Below are 21,233 nucleotides of genomic sequence, written 5' to 3'. Positions count from 1 at the left end.
TCTATTAATAGACTTTATTATAGGCTTGCTACTATTAACTTATAAAAGTTAGGTCTATAATAGTATATTAGTAGTAGTTAACTACTATACTAAGGCTACAAGATATCTACTTACTATAAATATAATTAATACTAAAAAACTTGTTAACCTTTTTCTAATAAAGATTGCTTATAAGACTAGTATATTATATAGCTTGGTAACTAATAAAGAAATACTATTTATTAGTAGATACTAGACTTAGTTCTATTAGGGCCTGTAAATTAAAAGCTATCTAAGCACTATCTTCTATCTATAAATAGACAGGCAAACTAAGCACTAGAATTAGATGCTTGAGATATACTTATAAATATACATGAACTTTTAATAAAGTAACTAGGCTAATTAGCTTTTAATAGCTAAATTTATATATAATAATACTAAGCATATATTTATGGGTTACTTATCCTTTATAGCCTGGTATAATATAAACCTAGTAATACCTAGGCTAGAAGCTATTAACCTAAAAATTATAAATATATTAGTAAAAATAAGACTCCAAGCTATAGCTAAGACCCGTGCTTAATTAAAGGAGATCTTATAGAAAGCTATTACATGGCAAGTAGTATACTATAACAAGTATTATATACTAATATAATTCTATATTAGTTAGAAAGTCCTTCTATTAACTAAAAACCTAAAATTATAATAACTAAATAAAAAATTAGATCTAAAATATAATAGTCTATTTAAAATTATTAATACTATTAAGAAGTAGGTATACTACCTATAGCTTTTAAAAATATATAACAAGATATATCTAGTCTTCTATATCTTGCTATTAAAGGAGTATTACTAGCAATCTAGTACTAAGCTAATAGAAACCTAGCTAATTATTATTAATAATTATAAAGAATAGGAAGTTAAAGAGATACTAGACTACTATTATTATTATAATAAGCTTTAATATCTTGTTAAATAGCAAGAATAGCCTAGTTACAAGAATTTATAAGAACCTCTTAAGAACTTAAAGAATACTTAGAAGGCTATACAAGAGTATAAGAAAGCTAGTAGAGTACTAGCTAAGCCCTATTAGTCTAGATATAAGAAATTATAATCTTTTATTCTACTAGGTTTTAATATAACTAATATCAAGCTAAAAGTATAGTCTTTCCTTATTTTCCTATAAGGTTTTAAAATTTAATAAGAACATCCTAAATCTATATATATCTATAAAGGAGTTCTAATAATAAAGGAAAAGATTTTTTTATTTTAAAAAAAGAAACTAAACTAAAATATCTAAAAGTATAATATAGCTAACCTGCTAGCAGGCTATAGACTATATATCCCAAAAACTAGACTAATCTTGATACTCTTTTATACTAACTAGAGCCTTGCTATTAGTATCCTTTAGCTTGTTAAGTATTAGAAAAAAGCTATAGTTTAAATCATGTAATACCAAGATAGAGATATTAACCTTGTCCTACTATCTAAATATAGTATCTAGATAATATTTAAAGGCTCTAGTCTCTATAATAGCTAGAAGACTAGTAGCAAGACCCTAGAAGTAAATAATATTAGGAAAGCAAGGGGGGGTAGTAGCTAGCAAATCTTGCCCAGGCAGGCATATTATATATATATGGTAGACCCTGGCTACTACTTGTATATTAACAGACCTACAACTTTTCTAGATCCCTTGGGGGCCTTTTTCTAGGTATACTTTATATACTATATACAAGAACCCTTCTCTATATTAGTGCTTGTACTCCTCTAGCATACTAACAATATATACTTATAGAGGGGGGTAAAGGCAGGGGCAGGGACAGGGAGAGAGGGGAAGATAGGGTTTGGGCTAAAGCCTATAATACTTGTTAACTTCCTAAATACATCTTAATAATAGAATAAATAATACTTACCCCCAAGATAATTAAAAAACTGCTTGAAAATAGCAAGGATAGTAGAAGAAAAGACTGCTTAAAAAATATTAGAACCCTACTTCTAAATACTTAAAAATCTTATATATAAGGGGGGAGAAGGTAGTAGTAAAAGAAGAGGAAAAAAAAGGCTATATTAATATTAGTAATAACCCTATCTAATATTAAATTAATAGCTCTCTAATAGTACTCTAATAAAATATTTACAAGTAATTACTACTTGGTTAGTTAAGTAGCCTTCTATTATTAAGTAGCAAGGGTAGTACTAGATAACTTGTATTTAGATATATTACTATATTATTTTATTAATCTCTATATAATATATACCTGGTAGCACCCTAGTACTACTATAAAACTAACTTATAATAATAATTTAATAATATATAATACCTATTAAGTTTTATAAGCTACAAGGAATCTATAATATTTATAAGGCTGACTACTCTATAATACTAAACTAAAGATAGAATCTTTATATTAAAAACTCTATTAAAGCTTTATTATTGCTTTGTCTTCTATTAATAATTTAATTAGTAAATAACTTCTATATAAGATATTACCTAAAATAGCTTAGCATGAACTAGGACAGTTTATAGTTTAAGGGGGGAATGAATTATCATGGTTGGTGCCTGAACTAGCAGGTATTAATAACAACCCTACTCTGACCCTGCTTAGATGGCTGCCCAATGGTGGCCTAACAGCTAATTATATGAGGATCCTAACTCTTGTATATATTCTAGTTCTCTAAGCAATTTGTTCTGTTCCTCTTGCAATATATTCCCCCATATAAACCTGAACAAGTTCCTTTACAAAGACTAGGCAGCTCGATGCTTGCTGGCACCTGGCGTCGCGATGGCTGAATACTTTCGCTGAATCCCGACGCCTCACAAATACTACCTATCTAGTACAGGAAAACTACAAGCTCTACATGGAAAACAAGAAGGCAATGTAGAAAAGGTGTCAATCTAAATACTAGATATCTAATAATAAAGGCCTGTTAATACAGGAAGGTAGAGACCTTATAGTGTTAAGAAATAATCAAGAATGTAAGGTTGGGGGGTCTTCAATGACTCCTGTATCTCCACCTTCTAAAGTACCAAGACATGCTCTACCAAAGTATTCTAATTATGGTATTCAGGGCCATATTAGAACTAGATGTCCCGTACCTTTAGATACCTAATTTTAATTAATATCAGTGTTGGTTGGTGGTTGGCAATCAATTCAAGTTCTAAAAGCGCGGTCGAAATCGAGGAGGTGATCTGTTCGGTTGGGAAATACGTTAATGTATTTCCCAACCGAACGGATCACCTCATAAAAACAAGACTAAACCTTGCTATCTATCCTTTATAGGGGATTTAATTCTTAATAGCTATAGAATTACTTAATATAACCTCAGGTTGTTAATATCATAATAACAAAACAGAGGTACTGAGCTCCAACAGCGTGCCAAGACCAACTCTACCTTGACAGACAACCAAACCCATGACAATAGCTATTTATATGCTTTCTTATTTATTATATTTTCTATAATCTCTTAATATTAGTTACTTTGGGCCTTTAAAGTCTATATATAATAGTTTAGTTAAATCAAGAATATACCTAGGTTTCTACTATATTAATAAATTAGACTTCTTAAAAAATATATTTTATAGCCTGTATAACTATTTTTATATCTTAAAATATTTAAAATAGCTTTACTATAACTAGTATATAACTATTTAATCCCTAGCAAGTCCTTAATAAATTAAATATTATACTTGTTATACTAATTTTATCTAGAACTTATAATAGAGCTTTTATAAGCTTTTTAATACTAGTAATATTTTATATAGTTTACTAGATATAAAAAAACATTTTTACTTAAAAAATTACTTAAAAATAGTTCTTAAAGCTTTTTAATATTTTTAAAAATAGCCCTCTAGCAAGTTTTAAAAGGCTATAAGATAGCTTTATATAATACTATCTATCTAGCCTAGAAAAACCACAAGCTTTATATAAAAAATAAGAAAGCAAAATAAAAAAGGTATTAATCTAAATACTAGATATCTAATAATAAAGGCCTGTTAATATTATAAGGTAGAAACCTTATAATATTAAGAAATAATCAAGAATATAAGGTTAGTGGGTCTTTAATAATTCCTATATCTTTATCTTCTAAAATACTAAGACATGCTCTACCAAAGTATTCTAATTATAGGACTATTAGATATATTAGAACTAGATATCCCATACCTTTAAATACCTAATTTTAATTAATATTAGTGTTTGTTGGTAGTTGGGAATCGCTTCAAGTTCTAAAAGCGCGACCGAAATCGGTCGGGTGATCCGTTTGGTTGGGAAATACGTTAAGTTAGCGCGTCGATCCCAAGGCTCTTGTTCTAACTTTCATATATCTTTTTTAATCACAAAATGATTGACTCTTGAGTACCCAACATTACATAGGCAGGACCATCGGAATTATCGCTGCGGTCTAGAATGTTGAGACACGACAATAGATGCGGTCTCCTCAGCAAGAACCCGAAACGAGAGAGAAAGATTGGGACGGCTACATTTTGGCAAATCTATTCCCCTCTCTGAAATGGGAATGTTTCAAAGGGATCTCAGGTACTGCTACTGGTAGTACTCCTCGAAGTACAAGGAGTGCAAATGGTAAAGCCATGATACTACAACATTTACAGTTAATGCTCCTCTAGTGTTAGGGCGAATTGTCGCTACCACCCATCCATAACGAAATGTTACAAAACCCGAAACAGAAGCACCCAATTCCTAGCTATCTAACAGCCATACTGGACGTGACTACAATACTGAGCAAACAGTTGTTTCGGAGCAGACCCCATAAAGCTCAAGTATCAAAACAATTCTACAACCTTTCGATCATCATCCTGGCTCTGTGACGCGGAAGATCGCTTGTCATCTTCCTCGTCTCGCATTAAGACCTGGACTAACCTGTCACAAGCCTCACGAACGTTATCATCATCAACGTGTAGGTGGCACTCTCGGATGAGCGGATAAACGTTGACTGCCCTCAATCTGGCTCTTCCCTCTCGAGTAGTGGTCAGCAAAAGCAGAGTTTCGAGGTGCGTAGATATGATGCCACAATCACTGTCCCTCGTCTTGTCAGGTGGGAGCAGCTGGAGATCCGGAAGCATATTTGCCGTCTCCTCTTCAGTATATTCCTCTGGTCCCATAATCGGCAAGAGGATATAAGGGAGAAGATTCGCCTCGTCTTGCGAAAGGAGGGTTTCATGAGAATAAATCTGGAACGCTACATTCTTCAAGGTGGACGCGACGCCTCTCCTCCGGACTGTGCTCTTGTGCTCCGTAAAGACGGTGAGCTTCGTTACAGGCACAACTCCGTCATAACCCCGCCTCGAGGTAAAATAGGCACGCCCTTCTTCTGACTTCGACAGGTCCGCAAAGAGGTATGATAGATAGTCGTAATTCGCATGTTGGTTGAGGGCACCTTCGGCACCTTTCACGAAACAATCCAACAACTGATCGACCGCGTATACGGAGCCAGACACAGGTTCAACAGATCGGCGTTTCAGAGCGAGTATTCTCTTTATTTTGTCGGATTTCCCAAGGTTAGCGAATAACATTGACAGGCTGTCGGCGTTTCGTTCTTTGGTATTCTGTTACCTAGGTTGTCAGCATTCTACGGTGACTCAATGAAACAACTGGGACAATTGGGTAAAGAAGCAGAAAATATGGCCCAGTCAAGAGAGCGGAGACTCACTGTCACTTTCACAAAGAGCGTCTCCAAAAAAGCATCATCAGATACAAGGTTATCCAGTACCTCATCGTCAGCCGAGAGGTTAATGAGCATTGTGAGGACATTGCTCGCAATTGGCTGCCAAACAGTCAGGTCTATCAAACAACATAAAAATTTCTTGGGAGCCCTATGCGCTGGAAGCTAACTTGTTGTGCTCACTGACCGTATAGTCCAGGACCAAGAGTTTCAAATCCCTAATAGGCAACATTTGATCGCGCTTAAATATCTCCAAGTTCGAAGTAGAATATCCGACTAAATTTTCGCATGCTGCACGGGAATACAGTTAGTTGAAGGATGATTCAATGAAGACCCTCATGGGCGAGCAGGCGAATTCTGGGTACCGATTTGTCTGATCTGGGCATTCCCATGGTGAAGGAATTCAACCAACTGAGATCGCATGTAGAGATTAGACACCCGACCAGCGACCGTAAGGTATACCGAGCCAGTGGCTTACGTACCTCATCCAATTCTGTTTTCATACTTGATTTCTCGATGCTGCACGTCATAAAGTGTCTATTCCTTTACCATGTCACTCAGTCGACAATGAGAGGGAAACCTCTCGAATTTTTGGGGGGTGTTCAACAGGCTTATCGATAAGACCTGTCCCGCCCACGCTGGAACCCCCGCTCACAGAACTCCTGAGAGCCGCCACACTCTTTAAGCATCCCTTCATAAAACAAATTTTGCAATAATTGCTACTACCAGGTTTTTAACAATGAGTGTACATGTCCTAGATATTGTTAATTCTCCCTGTGACCTTAACAGCATCTGTGACACCTTAATTGATCTCGCATTCAGAGCCGGCGAAATCATTAATGGGGCTCTACCAGACACAGGAAACACTGGGTCGAAGAAAAATAGTACGATTCGATGCTAAAGAAGTCCCGGCCTATAGACTGGGCTCAAACTTATTGAAAATTGCAGGCGCAGACCTTGTAACCGAATATGACCGTGCCGTGGAGGAAATGATATCCAGAGAGCTGAAGGACAAGTATCCAGATTTCCGGTATGTTTCGATCTTCAAAGACCTCACCCAAACCGTCGCAGCTGGACCCCTGTTTCAATTTCCTTGCTGCTGTGCTTCGTAGCGCATTATCGTTGATAGGGTGGATTCTTACAATCTCGCCTAGATTCCATGGGGAGGAGAGCTACGACCCAGCTTGCCCATTAACAGACGCGCCGACTTTTGTCATTGATCCCATCGATGGCACTGTCAACTTTGTGCACGGATTCCCCCATGCTTGCGTCTCGCTCGGATTTGCAATAAACCGTATACCAACCATCGGCGTTGTCTTCAACCCTTTTACAAATACTCTATATTCCGCAATTCGTGGCAAAGGAGCATTCCTAAACCGTGACACGCGGCTACCTTTGAAAGGAAGTAACGTTGAAGCGCTAAACGGGTTAAGTAACTCTCTAGTCTGTGTCGAATGGGGCTCCGAGAGGTCAGGGAAGAATTGGGAAACCAAAATGCGCACATTCGAGAAGCTCGGTCAGGATAAGGAGGAAGGCGGGGCAATGGTTCGGTCTTTGCGTAGTATCGGATCCGCAGCCCTAAATCTCTGTGCTGTCGCTTCTGGGACCCTTGACTTGTACTGGGAAGGGGGCTGCTGGGCGTGGGACGTCTGTGCTGGTTGGGTGATCCTTGAGGAGGCGGGAGGTATAATCGTCGGCGGAAACCCCGGAGAATGGGAAGCTAAGGTTGATGGTAGGAAATATCTCGCTATCCGAGCTGCGTCAAGCCGGGTTAGCCAGGAGGAGCTTGCCGAAGAATTCTGGGGTATCGTCCAGGGACGATTAGAATATTGAGCGACTCTGCCGTAGTCCCTGGTATTATTCTACTCTTCGACTACCAGTAGGTACAGAGTTCCACTGTCGGTTATAATTGAGTGAGCGATGCCTCATGCCATATCCTGGCTACCAACCCTACGAAGCGTTAGGCGTTGGGTAAAACATCACCAGGAGTAGGCGTGCTGCTTTCTCGAGTGGATGAGAGACGCTTACCCACCCCAAACCCACCACACCAACAAGCCTGGGTAGCAAAGCTTTCCTTTTAGGTGGGCTCAAACAATGTCATGGTGCGGGACAGTGGAAGATAAGCGGGTGAAGTTGTGAATATCCTCCACCTTCCCAATAGGTTGGGTCGGGCATTCTCGCACATCCTCAGAAGCATCTCCCAAGTTGGTTGAAAACATTGGAGTGAAGTGAGCATCGACAAGGTGCTGCACGACTGGCCAGCCATAGGCATTCGCAAACATTCGCCGAACGATAATGTTATTGTGTGCATCAGGCTCCAGGCGGACAAGGACCTTCCGCCACGAGAGTCCGCGGTGATAGGCCCGGGCAATTTTTTCTTCGACCTTGAGCCCGGTCTTGCCCATAGTCCCTTCGACAGAAGGCTGATTCGCTGGGATATTATCATGCGACGGCTCCAACAATTGAGGTCCCTGCTCCACCAGGACGGGGGGTATATCCTCCGGATGGTAAATCCGGTCATGGAAAATTGTTCGAGGTCTCGACGCAGGGTCTACGATGTATTCAATTGGAGGTAGTGGTGGCATAAGTATATCACCTGCTGATTCAAAGACGGTAGTTTGGGGAGGCGCATTGAGCCGAATATCACACAACCGATGGTTATAATGAGTATTGCCTTGCAGAGTTAGGTCGGTTGTTTGGTTGCGCATGAGAATCTTCCCTTGCTTATGGCCTGGGTCCTTTGGCTTAAACATCGCGATAAAGGCGCCAAGAGGGCTGGACGGAGACTGAGGCGTACGTCCGTCAATTTCGGCGTTCGCTAATGGACAGCTGGCTCGAGATAGCGGCTGCGCCCGAAGTGCGGATATACCCCCAGCAGGGGAAGAAGAGCACGATGGAGAGGGGTTAGATTTTCCAAGGGCGGCACCATGAGGATTCATCTCGATCGATGTCCGTTCGAAAGGCTCAGCGATACCATTAGAAGCACCAGTCACTTTTGAGCCTGTGATCGAACGACCGAGTCCCGGAGATTTCGAGTTTGCGCCAGTCAGTTCCGCCCAACCCCATTCAGCCATGGTTCCAACAATTCCATTCTCCCTCCTTGCCTTCTCAACGCGTTCTAATCCTTTCCAGTCAAGAAAGAGTAGACACGATGTGCGTAGAGGGACAATCCCATCATTCACCAAATTAGAGTAGATCGTACGACGTCTGAACTTGGTAAGCGCATCGTGAGCGGGACCAGAAGGTAAAATCCGAAGTAAGGGCTTCGCCTCAGCATGTCTCGAAGACTTGGAAGGGCCACCCTTCCCGCCAATTATTGTCTCCCAGCTACTCCCAGCTCTCGGCGCCGTCCAGCGAAGTCCCAAATCCTGGCCAGTCCGACCAACAAGGCCGAAATCCAAGGCAAATCGAACATATATAGGATTCTCGTTGCTTAAACCCAGGAACGGAGTTGCCAACGCGATGAAGTTGATAGGTTTGATCGTCTCGAAAAAATACGGGGAGTATTTCTGGATGTACGCAATCGCGTAGGTTTGCACGAGTCCGCCGAGAGAGTGGCCAATGAAGCTGATACTCGTTATTTGATACGCGCGCCGCTCACCGAGATTCAATCGGTCTGCATTGGTATAAGTTTCCGCTTTAGGTTGGCCGTGTCCCTCCAGTTCCCCCCAAGACGAGAACGGCTCGGGGTAAGTCCTAGCTTTCACCTTTTGGTGAGGCAAATGAGCTTGGTCTGGGGAGGTCATCAACAGCACGTATTTCGCAAGCCGCTTGCCCAGGTATTGGATTCCACGTTCAGTGCGAGTCGCATTCCCAGGGAACCCCCTCACAACAACCTGCTCTGCTTGATCCTCTCGGAAACGATCATCATTACGGACGCTGCAACTATACCATTCAAGAAGTGTTCAGCAGCATCAGCAGTGAGCCCGCCCTAGGAAGGGCGAGAATGCACGTCGAAAAATAATCAGAGAGAATCGTACGCTTACCTATTCGAGGGCGACATTCCTCGCCTCAGCCCGCTCTCCGCCACTTGGCTTTTCGGCCGAAAGCTGGTCCTTCTGGAAGCAGCATCGATGCTCTCTTTAAGGTAAAGCATATCCGCACCGAGATTGCTGTGCAACCCATGAGTGAGCACGACGAGATGTATTTTTTTTGGTTGTGCCTCTTTTGCCGGGCCAGCTAGCGAGTTCGCGATCGCCGCTGTAACACCAGCAGGCTCCTCGGAAGAACCGAAGCTTGAAGATTCGGGACTGCCGAGAGGCCCCTCATTCTGCGATGTTGGGAGATGGGGAGTATTCCAGAGGCTAGCAGTATCATCTACTCGGAGGGTAATAGATTCGGAATATACCCCTTTGGTAGCAAGGAGTTGCTTCCCCTTCGAACCGGTGGGCCAATGATCCCGTAAACTGGCAGCCCGAGGAGGTTGAGATTGTCCACGAGAAGGTAGATCGAGGGACGTTTCATCGCGGCCAACCAGAACCTCGAAATTGACGGACGCAGTACTCGAAAACACGACTTGGGATATAATTTCGATAATCCACGTCGAAACCCGTCCATTAGGGGATCGAGCGGGGCTAGGACCCTCTTGCTTATTGCGCATTGGTATCGGGATGACTGCACTCCAGGTTGCACCTGCTTTGAGATAAGGCTCAAATTGAGGAACGTTGTCGGCACTGGATGAATCAAGATCGCCATTTGGGTCAAAGGAGGATGGGTAACACGAAGTATACAAAGTGTATGGGCCATGGAGATACGCGGCTCGGAGTGGTGCTGGAGAGGTGTTCTTGATTCTCACGTACAACGCAGCTGCAGAAGGCTGAGCCCCATCAGCCGCTGGATTGTAAGTCAGCGTATACCTGGCGAGGAAGCCCAATTAGCTGATCCCAAGCAGCGACGTAATATGATAAAGTCAGACCTGACAACTTCACCAACACGAACGGTGCCAGCTTGTCGAATCAATAGCATTTCTATATTCCGCCCAGAATCCACCGGATCGGAGTTCCAGCCTACAAGGGAACGGAACCGCAGACGACGGGGATAATTGGGAGGCTCAGATACCGATATTCGATCTGGAGTCTGTGAGGCGGAGTATGTTCTTGGTGTGATGAACATCGAGACAAATCACCGCTCTTTGAGGGCATGGCAAATCCGCTTCTCCCAAAGCTATGAGGGGAATGATTCAAGGGACAAGCATCGAGTCGATTGAGTGCGGTTATTTGTCCGATATATTCAAGGCACGTGAAAGCTCGAGGAAGAGCAGCAAGGATCGAAGCGATGAATATCACGAGAGAATGCTGATCTGGAAATGGCCAGTCCGTCTTTTGAGCGGGGAGTCCAACAAAATTCGACATTCAGCGTTTGCTAGACTTGTTAACCCACGGGTTTTGGGTTGACCCATGGCCTTTGAAGATGAACTGGCGGGTTTTGGGTTGGGTTATGGGGATTAGAAACCCGCCCATGGGTTACTAAAAAACCTACTAACCCTACCCATCAAACCCATAAAACCTATGCATATAGATCATTACCTAATTAGGTAATGATTTATATCTTTAAATAAATTACTATATTAAATATGGTAATTTATTTATATTTAATATATATATTTAAATATAATATAGTAATTTATTTCTTGGCATGGCTTGGCAACTTATTAGGTTATCCAAAATCTAATAGGTTACCCATGCATAACCTAAAACCTATTAGATTATTAAAATCAGCAACCCAACCCATTCTTGGCGGGTTGGGGCGGGTTTCACGGGTTGGGTTGAACAAGTCTATAGAATACTAATAAAATAGTAATAACTTAGTATAAGACTTATAAAATATAAATAAAACTTCATGAGAAGATAAAAATCTAGAGGTTAATAGCTTCTTAAAAAACAAATCTTATATTTATATACTATTACAAGTAATATATTAGGAATAGTCTAGAAAGATATAGTAAGATTATATAATAAAATACAAAATAATATAAAAACTAGATATTTCTACCATATTCTAAACATAGAAAAATATATAAATAGATAGTAAAAGATCCCAAGTAAATATCAAATTAGTTATATATAAAACTACTTGTATAATTACTACCTAATTATTAAAGAAATACTATATTAAAATATTAACTAGATATTTTGCTATAATAACTTTTATAAAAAATGTATCTATATAAAACAAGACTATAAATAATATCTATAGAAACCAAGTATATTAAATACACTAGATTATAATTACTTTATAAAAAAACTATAATTATATTTTTACAAGCAAAAGATATCTATATTATTATAATCTAGTAATATATAACTACAAGATTAAAAGATATATCTACTATCCTAAAAGATAGCTAGTAATGCTATATAACAAGAATTATTATTATAAGGAAAAAAAATAGTATAAGAAATATTAACTAGAGATTTAGCTCTATTGTCAGAGAACTTGGATATTGATAGCCAATGGATCTGCTATGCTACAGCGCTGTGCTGCAGCGCAATAGGATAAAAGATGTGCCAACCTGGTTGTATCAGGTGATATAATACTAGGGCTAATCTAGACTATAATAATATTGGGCAATCTAATACAATCTAATATAATAGAGTGGGTGCTTTAATAAGAAGTATTATATAGTACTTAGAGATACTATAAGATTGGATATATAAGAACTGTTATTACCTGTATCTAGAAAGTTTTATTTTCTATCTATTATTAACCAGATTGATGATACACCTATTGTTTACTGATTACTTGGTCATCTGCCTCAGTCTATACTTTGTTTGACTGTAATAATCTATATTCTCTTCATCCTGTCAAGAATATCCTTAGGCGTCCTCCTACGGATTGATCAGTGGACCTGAATCTAACATCCATATAATTAAGAATTAGATATTACTAGTTATACTTGCTAAAATTAATAAATATAATACAAGAATTTTAATAGATTCTAGAGTAATAATAGAATCTATTAGACTTAACTTTATTAAATAATATAAAATCAAGACCAAGCTAACTAGATAATACCTATAAATTATTAGGTTTAAAGAAAAATTATTATATAATAAACCTAAGATTAAGATAGAAACTGCCTAAATAAATTTTGGGAATATATACTAAAAAATTAATATTTAGAGGTATATTAATTAATAAAAGTTAAATATAATATAGTTATAAGAATACCTTGGTTAATAAGACAAGAACCAAGCATTAATTAGATAAGAAGAGAAGCCATAATTAAAGAATACTAATTAATTATAGGGAAATAAGTCCATAATATTCAAGCTTATAATATTACAGGAGAATTAGAGATAATCTTTAAAAATAAGAATTAAAAAGTAATAATAGCCTTTAAAGCAAAAACTAAACTATTAATAATAATTAAAAAGATGTATAAAGCATTAAATATATAAATAACTAGGAATAATAGAATAAGAATCCAACTCTAAAAGAATAGATATCCCAACCTAAAAAAGATTTATAAAGCTAAACTTGCTAATATCAAGAAGTTACTACTAAAAAAGTACTACAAGTTTATTAAATTATTTATAAAATCTAATTACTAATTATCTAGCTATAAACTATGAACTATAATATAAGATAAAAATATTATTAAAACTAAATGTTAAGCTACTATAAGTCAAGCAATACTAAAAGTTACCTAAAAAATTAATAATAGAAGACAAGTTTATTAAGAAATTCTTAGAAACTAGATATATATATAAATTAAAATCTAAGATATTATTATAACTAATATTTATACTAAAAAAGAATAAAAAATAAAAATAATACTTAATTATAAAAGGTATAATAATATTATAATACTAGATATAAATAAGATACTATATATAGGATAAAAAGAAGATTTATAATAAAAAGTAAAAATTATAACTATCTTTAATATATAATAGGGTTATTATAATCTCTTAATATATAAAGATAATATCTAGAAAATAGCATTCCTTATTAACTAAGGGTTATATAAATAGATTATTATATTTATAAGACTTATATAATTATCTATAAGATTCTTAAAATTAATAATATATATATTATAATAATATTTTAATAGAATTATTGCTATTTATTTTAATAATATAATTATCTACTTAAAAAACTTTAAAAAGCATGAAAAAGATATTCAAGATATTATAATAATAATACTAGAAGCTAGACTAATACTAAATATTAGAAAATATAAATTTAATATTATAAAAATTAAATATATAGATATAAAGCTTATACTAGAAAAATAGTAAATACTATAAAAGAAGGTTAATATAATACTAAACTAGCTAATATTAACTAACAAGGAAAAAGTCTAAGATTTTTAGGGATATTAGGATATATATAAGAATATTCCTATTTATATATATAGAATTTACAACCTATAAGAAAATTACTTAAAAATAATATATTATTTACCTAGGGACAAAAAAAGCAAGAATTAATAAATATAGTTAAGAAAATATTAATTTTATAGCCATATAACCTAGAATAATAGAACTATATAAAAATAAATATAATAAAAAAGGATTAGAAATAGTTCTTATATAGAAAAATAATAATCGAAAATCATAATCTATCTTGCTTTATTTAAAAAAGATAACCAAAGCTAAATAAAATTATAATATATATAATCAAGAAATACTTGTAATTATTAAAAATATTATTTATAGGAGGCAAACTATAAAATAATTATTTAGATAGATTACAAGAATTTAATATTATTTATAATAATAAAAAAATTTTAAAAATAATAAGTATAATAGGCTTCTATAATACTAATTTAGGATTAAATATATTAATAGCAAAAATAAATTATAATTTAACTAAGAAGTATAACTAGTAGTAATAGTTATTATAAATAACTATAAGTTTCTTATATAACTTACAAAAAGTAAAAAAATAGAATAATCTAAATATAGAGATTTAATATAAATAATACTAAGAAAAGTAATAGAGTATTACTATAAAATAAAGTAATTATAATATATAATAAAATAATTAGAAAAATAATTTAAAAATACTATAACCTACTATCTAAAGAATACCAAGAAATTAAGAAAATAATAAAGATTTAATAAATATACTATTTTTATATTACTTTTATAAATATATAAAAGAGTATAGGACTATATTATATATTATATAATATAATAAATATAATTAAAATATGTAATTATAATATTAACTATATAGCAAAATATAAATACTAAAAATTCTAATAAAACTATAAAAAATTATTATAATTAATTTTATTTAAGAATTATTATTTATTTAGACAAGACTATTGAAATAAATAACTTGTAACCAAGACAAGCTATTTATATTAAAATTTTAGAAAATATTTCTAAAAGTATATAAAATAAGATAAGATTTATTTATTACTAACTATGAATAGACTAATATAAAAGTAGAAAAAATAATTTAGTTAATTAAATAATATCTATAATATTAAATAAATTAGAATTAGAATAATTAGATAGGATTATGACTTGTAGCTTAATTTATAATTAATAATATAAAAATATAATAACAGGTATTATATTCTATTATATAAATCTTCGAAAAAGCCTTAGAATATATTAGAAGATATTACTAGCTAAAAAATAATTAGATATAATATTAATATATATTACTTATATAAAGATACTATACTAATCTATAAAATAATAATATTAAATAAGTAAAAAAATAAAATTTTATGATAATAAAAAGTATAAAAATATATTAACACTTTAAAAAAAGAAAGAATTTACCTACTACAATAAATGATAAGAAAAAAGGATTTTAATATTACTAGCAAGAATATAATTTTATTTGCTATTTTATATTTTATAAAAAATCTAGAAAATATTAATAAAATAATTAAAGTTAATAAAAAGTATAAAGTTAAAAAGATCCTAGACTAATAAATAGAGAAAAATCAGGTTTGATACTATATTAAATAGAAAAGTTACCTATTAAAAAACAACTCTTAGAAACTAATCAGGTATCTTAATTACCCTAAAAAGATTCTAGAATTCTAGCAATAAACTAGATAAAGGAGAAATCCTCTAAAAAAGATATTAGGAAAGTATTAGTAGCCTATACAATGAAGGTGTTAGATTTAGGGTCCACCAATCGATCCATAGGGTGGAACCTAAGGACATTCTTGACAAGATGAAGAGAATTGTTATGACACTGCCCGCACCAACCTAAGGGCGGCCATGTTAGGCAGAATCCTCGGACAATAACAACTAATTAACTAGCCTGCAGAAAAAAAATGACTAAATAGATGTTTATAACTTACCTAGGGACTTAGTAAGTAAAGCCTGAGTATTAAACCTAAAGTAATAATCTTATAAAAAAGTTTATTATATATATAATTTTATATACTTGACTTTCTAGTCAAGGCCCTATAAACTAGGTACTTCTTGAAGTATAGGGCTAAATCCTATAACCTATTACTAGTATTCTTAGAGAAGGATAAGCTATTTTAGGAATATTACTACTTGTAGGAGTCTATAGCCTAGTACTATATAATTAGAATATATAGATAAGAAAAGGTATACTATATATTATTAAAATATAGAAAGACTATATAGTATACTAAATACTATATAAACAGGGTAGACCTAAGAAAGGAGAAATATTTAAGAATACTTATTATTACTATATCTAGCTTTCCTATCTTTATAATTAATATTATTATTATTAGAATACTAACTATTTTACTATTAAGTAATTTATTTAAGGATTTTTATAAAGTAACTTGTCTAGTACTTATTTTATAGGCTATAGTATATATATTATAAACTAGTCCTGCTCTTTTACCTTAATTTTAATCTAACTATAATAAGTTTTTATATTTATTAGACATGCTTATACTAGGTAAGATAAGTTAATCTAAACTCTTTAGAAGTCCTATATAAAAGCCTAGGGTTAAAAATATATAAAAAATTATTATTTTAATAATAAATTAATTACTAGTTAGTACAAGTTATATCTTAGATTAACTTAAAATTATTATTATAATATCTTAATACTAGTACTAAGCTACTATACTTTTAAAAAATAAAATCCTGTAAGAAATAGTTGCTAGAATACAAGCCTAGCTTAATAAATAAACTAGAGTTATTAATTAGGTTACTAGTAACCTAAACTAGTAAAATAATATACCTAAAAATAATAAAACTTCTAAGAAATATTAGGAGATACTAGAGTAGCTTTAGGATTATAGTTTTATATTTAAAACTAAACTTAGAGCTAAGGCCTTAAAAGTTAAGATACCTGAGTCTTTTAATAGTATTTAAACTAAGCTATACTTCTTCCGTATATAAATATAGACCTTTATTAATTAAGACAAGTTAGCTAGTAAGGCTAACAAGATCATGTTTATATCCATCTATCTTACTAGAAAAGTATATAAATAATTTAAACTCTTTATAAGGGAATAGTAGGAAATAGAAGAAAAAAATAAGCTAGCTAGTAATATTAAATAGTTATTTATAAGCTATAACTACTTCAAGGAATAACTTACTTATATTTTTAGAGATATTAATAAAACTGGTAATACTAAAAAGTAGATTAAAAAGATATGCTAGTCTAGAAGAGATATAGATATACTTATCTTAGAGTTCTAGTAAATTATATTATATTTAATATAGAAAAATAATACTTTTATATACTATTTCAAGAGAATACTAGATTATAATATCTAGAAAAAGATAGTATTTCTATCTAGACCTAATATTCTAGTAGAGATATATAACCTAGTATCTAGGATAGGGAACTAGCTTAAAAAGCTAAGGGAATAACAAGGTTAATAGAACTATAGGAGATATTATTTTAAGAGGAATTAGAATAGATAACGTAAATCCCAACCGAGCGGCCAACCCGACCGAGCGGCCAACGTCTGTATCCTATACTAAACAGCCATTTTTAAGAGTCAAATATCTCAAAAACCACATAATTTAGAGGGATAAAATGAATATAATTCAGTATATATACTCTAAAACTAATAAAATATCTATTTTATACCCTTAAATCCTTTATATTATCCTAATTATATTCAAATGATTAAAATTACCAAAAATACAGGTGTAATTTATATTACCCTTGAAAATATAAACATAGGTAGGTTATTACCCCTATATATCTATATATTATATAATATTAAGCTTTATATATAAGTTATAACTCCTCTAGAAGCTTGGTTGTTGAGATATTTAACTCTTAAAATGGCTGTTTAATATGGGATACAGACGTTGGCCGCTTGGTCGGGTTGGCCGTTCGGTTGGGATTTACGTTATAATAGTTATTATATTAATAATAATTAGTAATTCTAGACTAGATCCTAGAAAAGTAATAATTTATATAGATCTTGACTTATAAACTTAAATATTATAATCTCTAAGATAGAATAGGATTATTACTAGAAGGAAAATGTTATCAAAGCAACGACCTCTTGTGCGCTCCTAACCCCAGGCTCTCACACAGGACTTCTAAAGGATTTGGATTGACTTGTCTTACCTAGTGTGATCATATCTAACAAGTATAGAGACTTGTTATAGTTAGGTTAAAGTTAAGATAAAAGGGTAGGGCTAGCCTATAGTATATATACTATAGCCTATAAAGTAAGTACTAAACAAGTTATTTTATAAAGATCCTTAGAACAAGTTACTCTAGAATAATAGTAGTATTAATTATAAAAATAAAAAAGCTAGATATAATAGTAATAAGTATTTTTAAGTATTTTTAAGTTCCTACTATTTTTCTACCTTTAAATAGTATACTAGATAGTATATCTAATTAGGTTATATAGTTCTATATACTATTCTTCTATTATTAAATAATATATTAATAGTATATAGTTATATAGTTCTTCTACTAGATTATTTTAGGTTTTAATATTTTTTTAGCAAGTTATAATTATACTATATAATAATTTATTATATTTTTTAGTTTTGGCTAGATATATATACCTAGTATATATATACTAGGGCATGGTTTTCCTAAGAACTATAGTAGTTATATATATATTATTAGCATGTATATATTGCCCGTGTATATACCTAGAGATTATATATAGTTCTTCCTAAGTCCTATAAAGTTATAGCTATTAGATATATATTAGCTATATATCCCTATGCTATTTATATATATCTCTACTATACCTGTCCCCAAGTAGGCTTTTCCAGGATTTCTTAGTTGCAGGTGTGCATGTATAGTACATATCCTTGCTCTTTATATGCTTCCCAAGGTTCTACACACCCTCAAGGTTCTGCCTTGTGGTTCTACCTTGCTACTTATAATCCTGAGGGATTCATAACACTATCTCCCCCTTCTTTAGCTTTTATCCTCGGAAGTATAAATAGCATGAACTCTCCTATCACCCAAGGTAAGTTTCTATCTTCCTTTTAAATTCTTTCGCGATGGTTTACTATGCCTCCTAAGCAAAATTGCCTTGCTAACTAAATTCATCAGTCTCAAGAGATTGCCTTGAAAGGTTCCCCAGTGGTCAATCCTTGCAAACATTATTCTTCTTATAGCCTTGTCTGCATAATAGATTCAAAAAGTCAAAATTATATATCGTGCACTCGCCATGGTCGAAAATATGAAAAACAATTTTATAACAATAAAGAGTGGTTAGATCTCCAAAAAAGTTGCCAAAAGGTCAAGGACAAGTTGGCTCAGGCTCTTTCTAAGCAAGCCTGGATTGCCACCAAAGTCGCTCGCCTGTTTACTCAGCAAAAGTTTCTCAAGAAGCATGGTAAACAAATATTAGATCATGACATGGCCATAATAGATCAGTTAGATAAAGAGGATCCCTTAACTACCAAGGATCTCCAAGAGCTAGAGTGCCTTGCTAACAAGCATAAGGCCACTACTCAACTTGCCACTGTATTAGATAATCCTAGTCTAACTCAGATGATTGGCTCCCTATCCTCCTTCTAGCAGGATATCAATTTCTCTATATTAAATACTGCTAGTAGTATTTCTAGACCTTCTAGGCACAGCCTATCAAGTTCTTAATAGGCTCCCAAGTGTTTTCTAAGGTATTATATCCTTTCTACTATACAAGATATTGCAATTATCTACTAACTTTTTAGTAGTCCAGGATTTTTTCAATTTTATACTCCTGTTCTTCTTTTTTAATTTTAATATTATTAGTGATTTTAGTATTCTCTAGTACTAGTTCTAATAGCAATACATGAAATACTAGGTATATCTTTTTTATAAATTTAAGTAGCTTTAATTAATAGTTAACTAGTCCTACTTTCTTGTTAATTTTGAATAGTCCAATTTATATATAGTTAAGTTTCTAGCTTAGTTATTTAGTTTTAATATTTCTATAGAATAAGAATACTTTCCCCTTTTTTTTAAGGTCTAGTACCTCCTGGTGCCCTTTATTATAGTAAAGTTTTATTTTAAGGTTAATAAACTCAAGGTCTCAGGTAAGTTATATTTAGATTTCTTTAAGTTTTTGCATGAAATAGTTAGCTTCTTCTATAACTAGTTCTTTTTAGATTAGTTTATTATACAAGTTTAGGTAATATCTATAATTTGCTTTAAAAAGTGTTATTTATATTATACTATATACTAAGTTATTATAGGCAAACTAGGCTATAGGTAGTTATTCTTCCTAGTTATCTTATATATAGTTTATATAATATTGCAGATATTACTTAATTATTTAGTTAACCCTTTTAGTTTGTCTATTTAATTATAGTCTATATATAGTAGTTATGTATAATTTAATTTCTATAATATTAGTTACTAATTTCTAAAACTTGGATATAAATAACTTGTCTTGGTCTAATATAATATATTTTAGTATTCTATAGTTTATGACAACTATATTAATAAAGGTGGTTGCCATCTTTTTTGCTATTATAGTTGTTTATGTTGGTTCTAAGTAGATATACTTTATTAGTTAGTCCAAGATTACTATAAGGTAATTATATTTTTCCTTTCCTTATTATACTTCTAGTAATAGTCTAATAAAGTTAACTATAATTTATTTTTATGGTTATTATAGAACTTCTAGGTTTTATAATTTTCTATATAGTATATACTACTTTAGTTTATCCTATAGACATACTTTATAGTTGTTAATATAGCTTTTAACCTTCTTTCTTATATTCTAGAAGTAGTAGTTATATCTAATATATTTACATGTTTAGTCTATACTAAAATATCCATGTACTAGGGCATTATAATATTTTTTAATAACTTGTAGAACAAGTATTAGTAGAATATAGATAAGTCCTTTAATTTAGAGGATCCTATCTTTTTCTAGTACTTCTAGTATTAATATAAGGACTTGTTATATTAGCTTGTCCTCTTTTATAGCTTCCTTAATAGTATTAATTATGGTTCCTAATAACTATATAGTAGCTACTAGGATTATTAGATTATTCCTAAGTATTCTATCTTTGTTTTTCCTTAGAATTACTAGTTAAGGTTCTCTAGTCTTGTCCTTATAATCTAGTTATCTATTAAGAGTATTAGCTTAGCTATTTTCCATGCCCTTATAGTACTTAATTTAATAGTTATATTATAAAAGTAGCTCTATCTATCTTGCCTATCTTCTTGTTAAC

At 32.9% G+C, this 21,233-nt stretch overlaps 3 protein-coding genes across 3 annotated transcripts; 1 reads left to right on the top strand and 2 right to left on the bottom strand.

The window, feature by feature from the left end:
* Nucleotides 1–4,225: 4,225 nt before the first annotated feature.
* On the bottom strand, nucleotides 4,226–6,209 carry BJX67DRAFT_364483 (protein HGH1). Its single transcript, XM_071030200.1, has 5 exons — nucleotides 6,141–6,209; nucleotides 6,024–6,069; nucleotides 5,846–5,949; nucleotides 5,647–5,760; nucleotides 4,226–5,542 (listed from the first exon to the last, which is right to left on the bottom strand). The coding sequence occupies exons 1-5, from the start codon at nucleotides 6,186–6,188 to the stop codon at nucleotides 4,760–4,762; spliced, it is 1,095 nt and encodes a 364-aa protein (XP_070882079.1). The 5' UTR covers nucleotides 6,189–6,209; the 3' UTR covers nucleotides 4,226–4,759.
* A 188-nt stretch (nucleotides 6,210–6,397) lies between these two features.
* Nucleotides 6,398–7,491, top strand: BJX67DRAFT_374769 (inositol monophosphatase family protein; the record flags this gene model as incomplete). Its single annotated transcript, XM_071031593.1, has 3 exons — nucleotides 6,398–6,542; nucleotides 6,607–6,688; nucleotides 6,813–7,491. 3 exons carry the CDS (start codon nucleotides 6,398–6,400, stop codon nucleotides 7,489–7,491), a joined length of 906 nt encoding a protein of 301 aa, XP_070882078.1.
* Nucleotides 7,492–7,579: 88 nt separating this feature from the next.
* BJX67DRAFT_266871 (lipase ROG1 family protein) lies at nucleotides 7,580–10,854 on the bottom strand. The gene is made up of 4 exons (XM_071026448.1): nucleotides 10,574–10,854; nucleotides 9,645–10,514; nucleotides 7,687–9,543; nucleotides 7,580–7,608 (listed from the first exon to the last, which is right to left on the bottom strand). The coding sequence occupies exons 1-3, from the start codon at nucleotides 10,768–10,770 to the stop codon at nucleotides 7,746–7,748; spliced, it is 2,865 nt and encodes a 954-aa protein (XP_070882077.1). The 5' UTR covers nucleotides 10,771–10,854; the 3' UTR covers nucleotides 7,580–7,608; nucleotides 7,687–7,745.
* Nucleotides 10,855–21,233: the final 10,379 nt, after the last annotated feature.

Source organism: Aspergillus lucknowensis (assembly GCF_044049455.1).
Source record: "Aspergillus lucknowensis strain CBS 449.75 chromosome Unknown BJX67scaffold_56, whole genome shotgun sequence".
NCBI classification, from domain to species: Eukaryota; Fungi; Ascomycota; class Eurotiomycetes; order Eurotiales; family Aspergillaceae; genus Aspergillus; species Aspergillus lucknowensis.
This window is presented reverse-complemented; position numbering and strand designations above follow the sequence as displayed.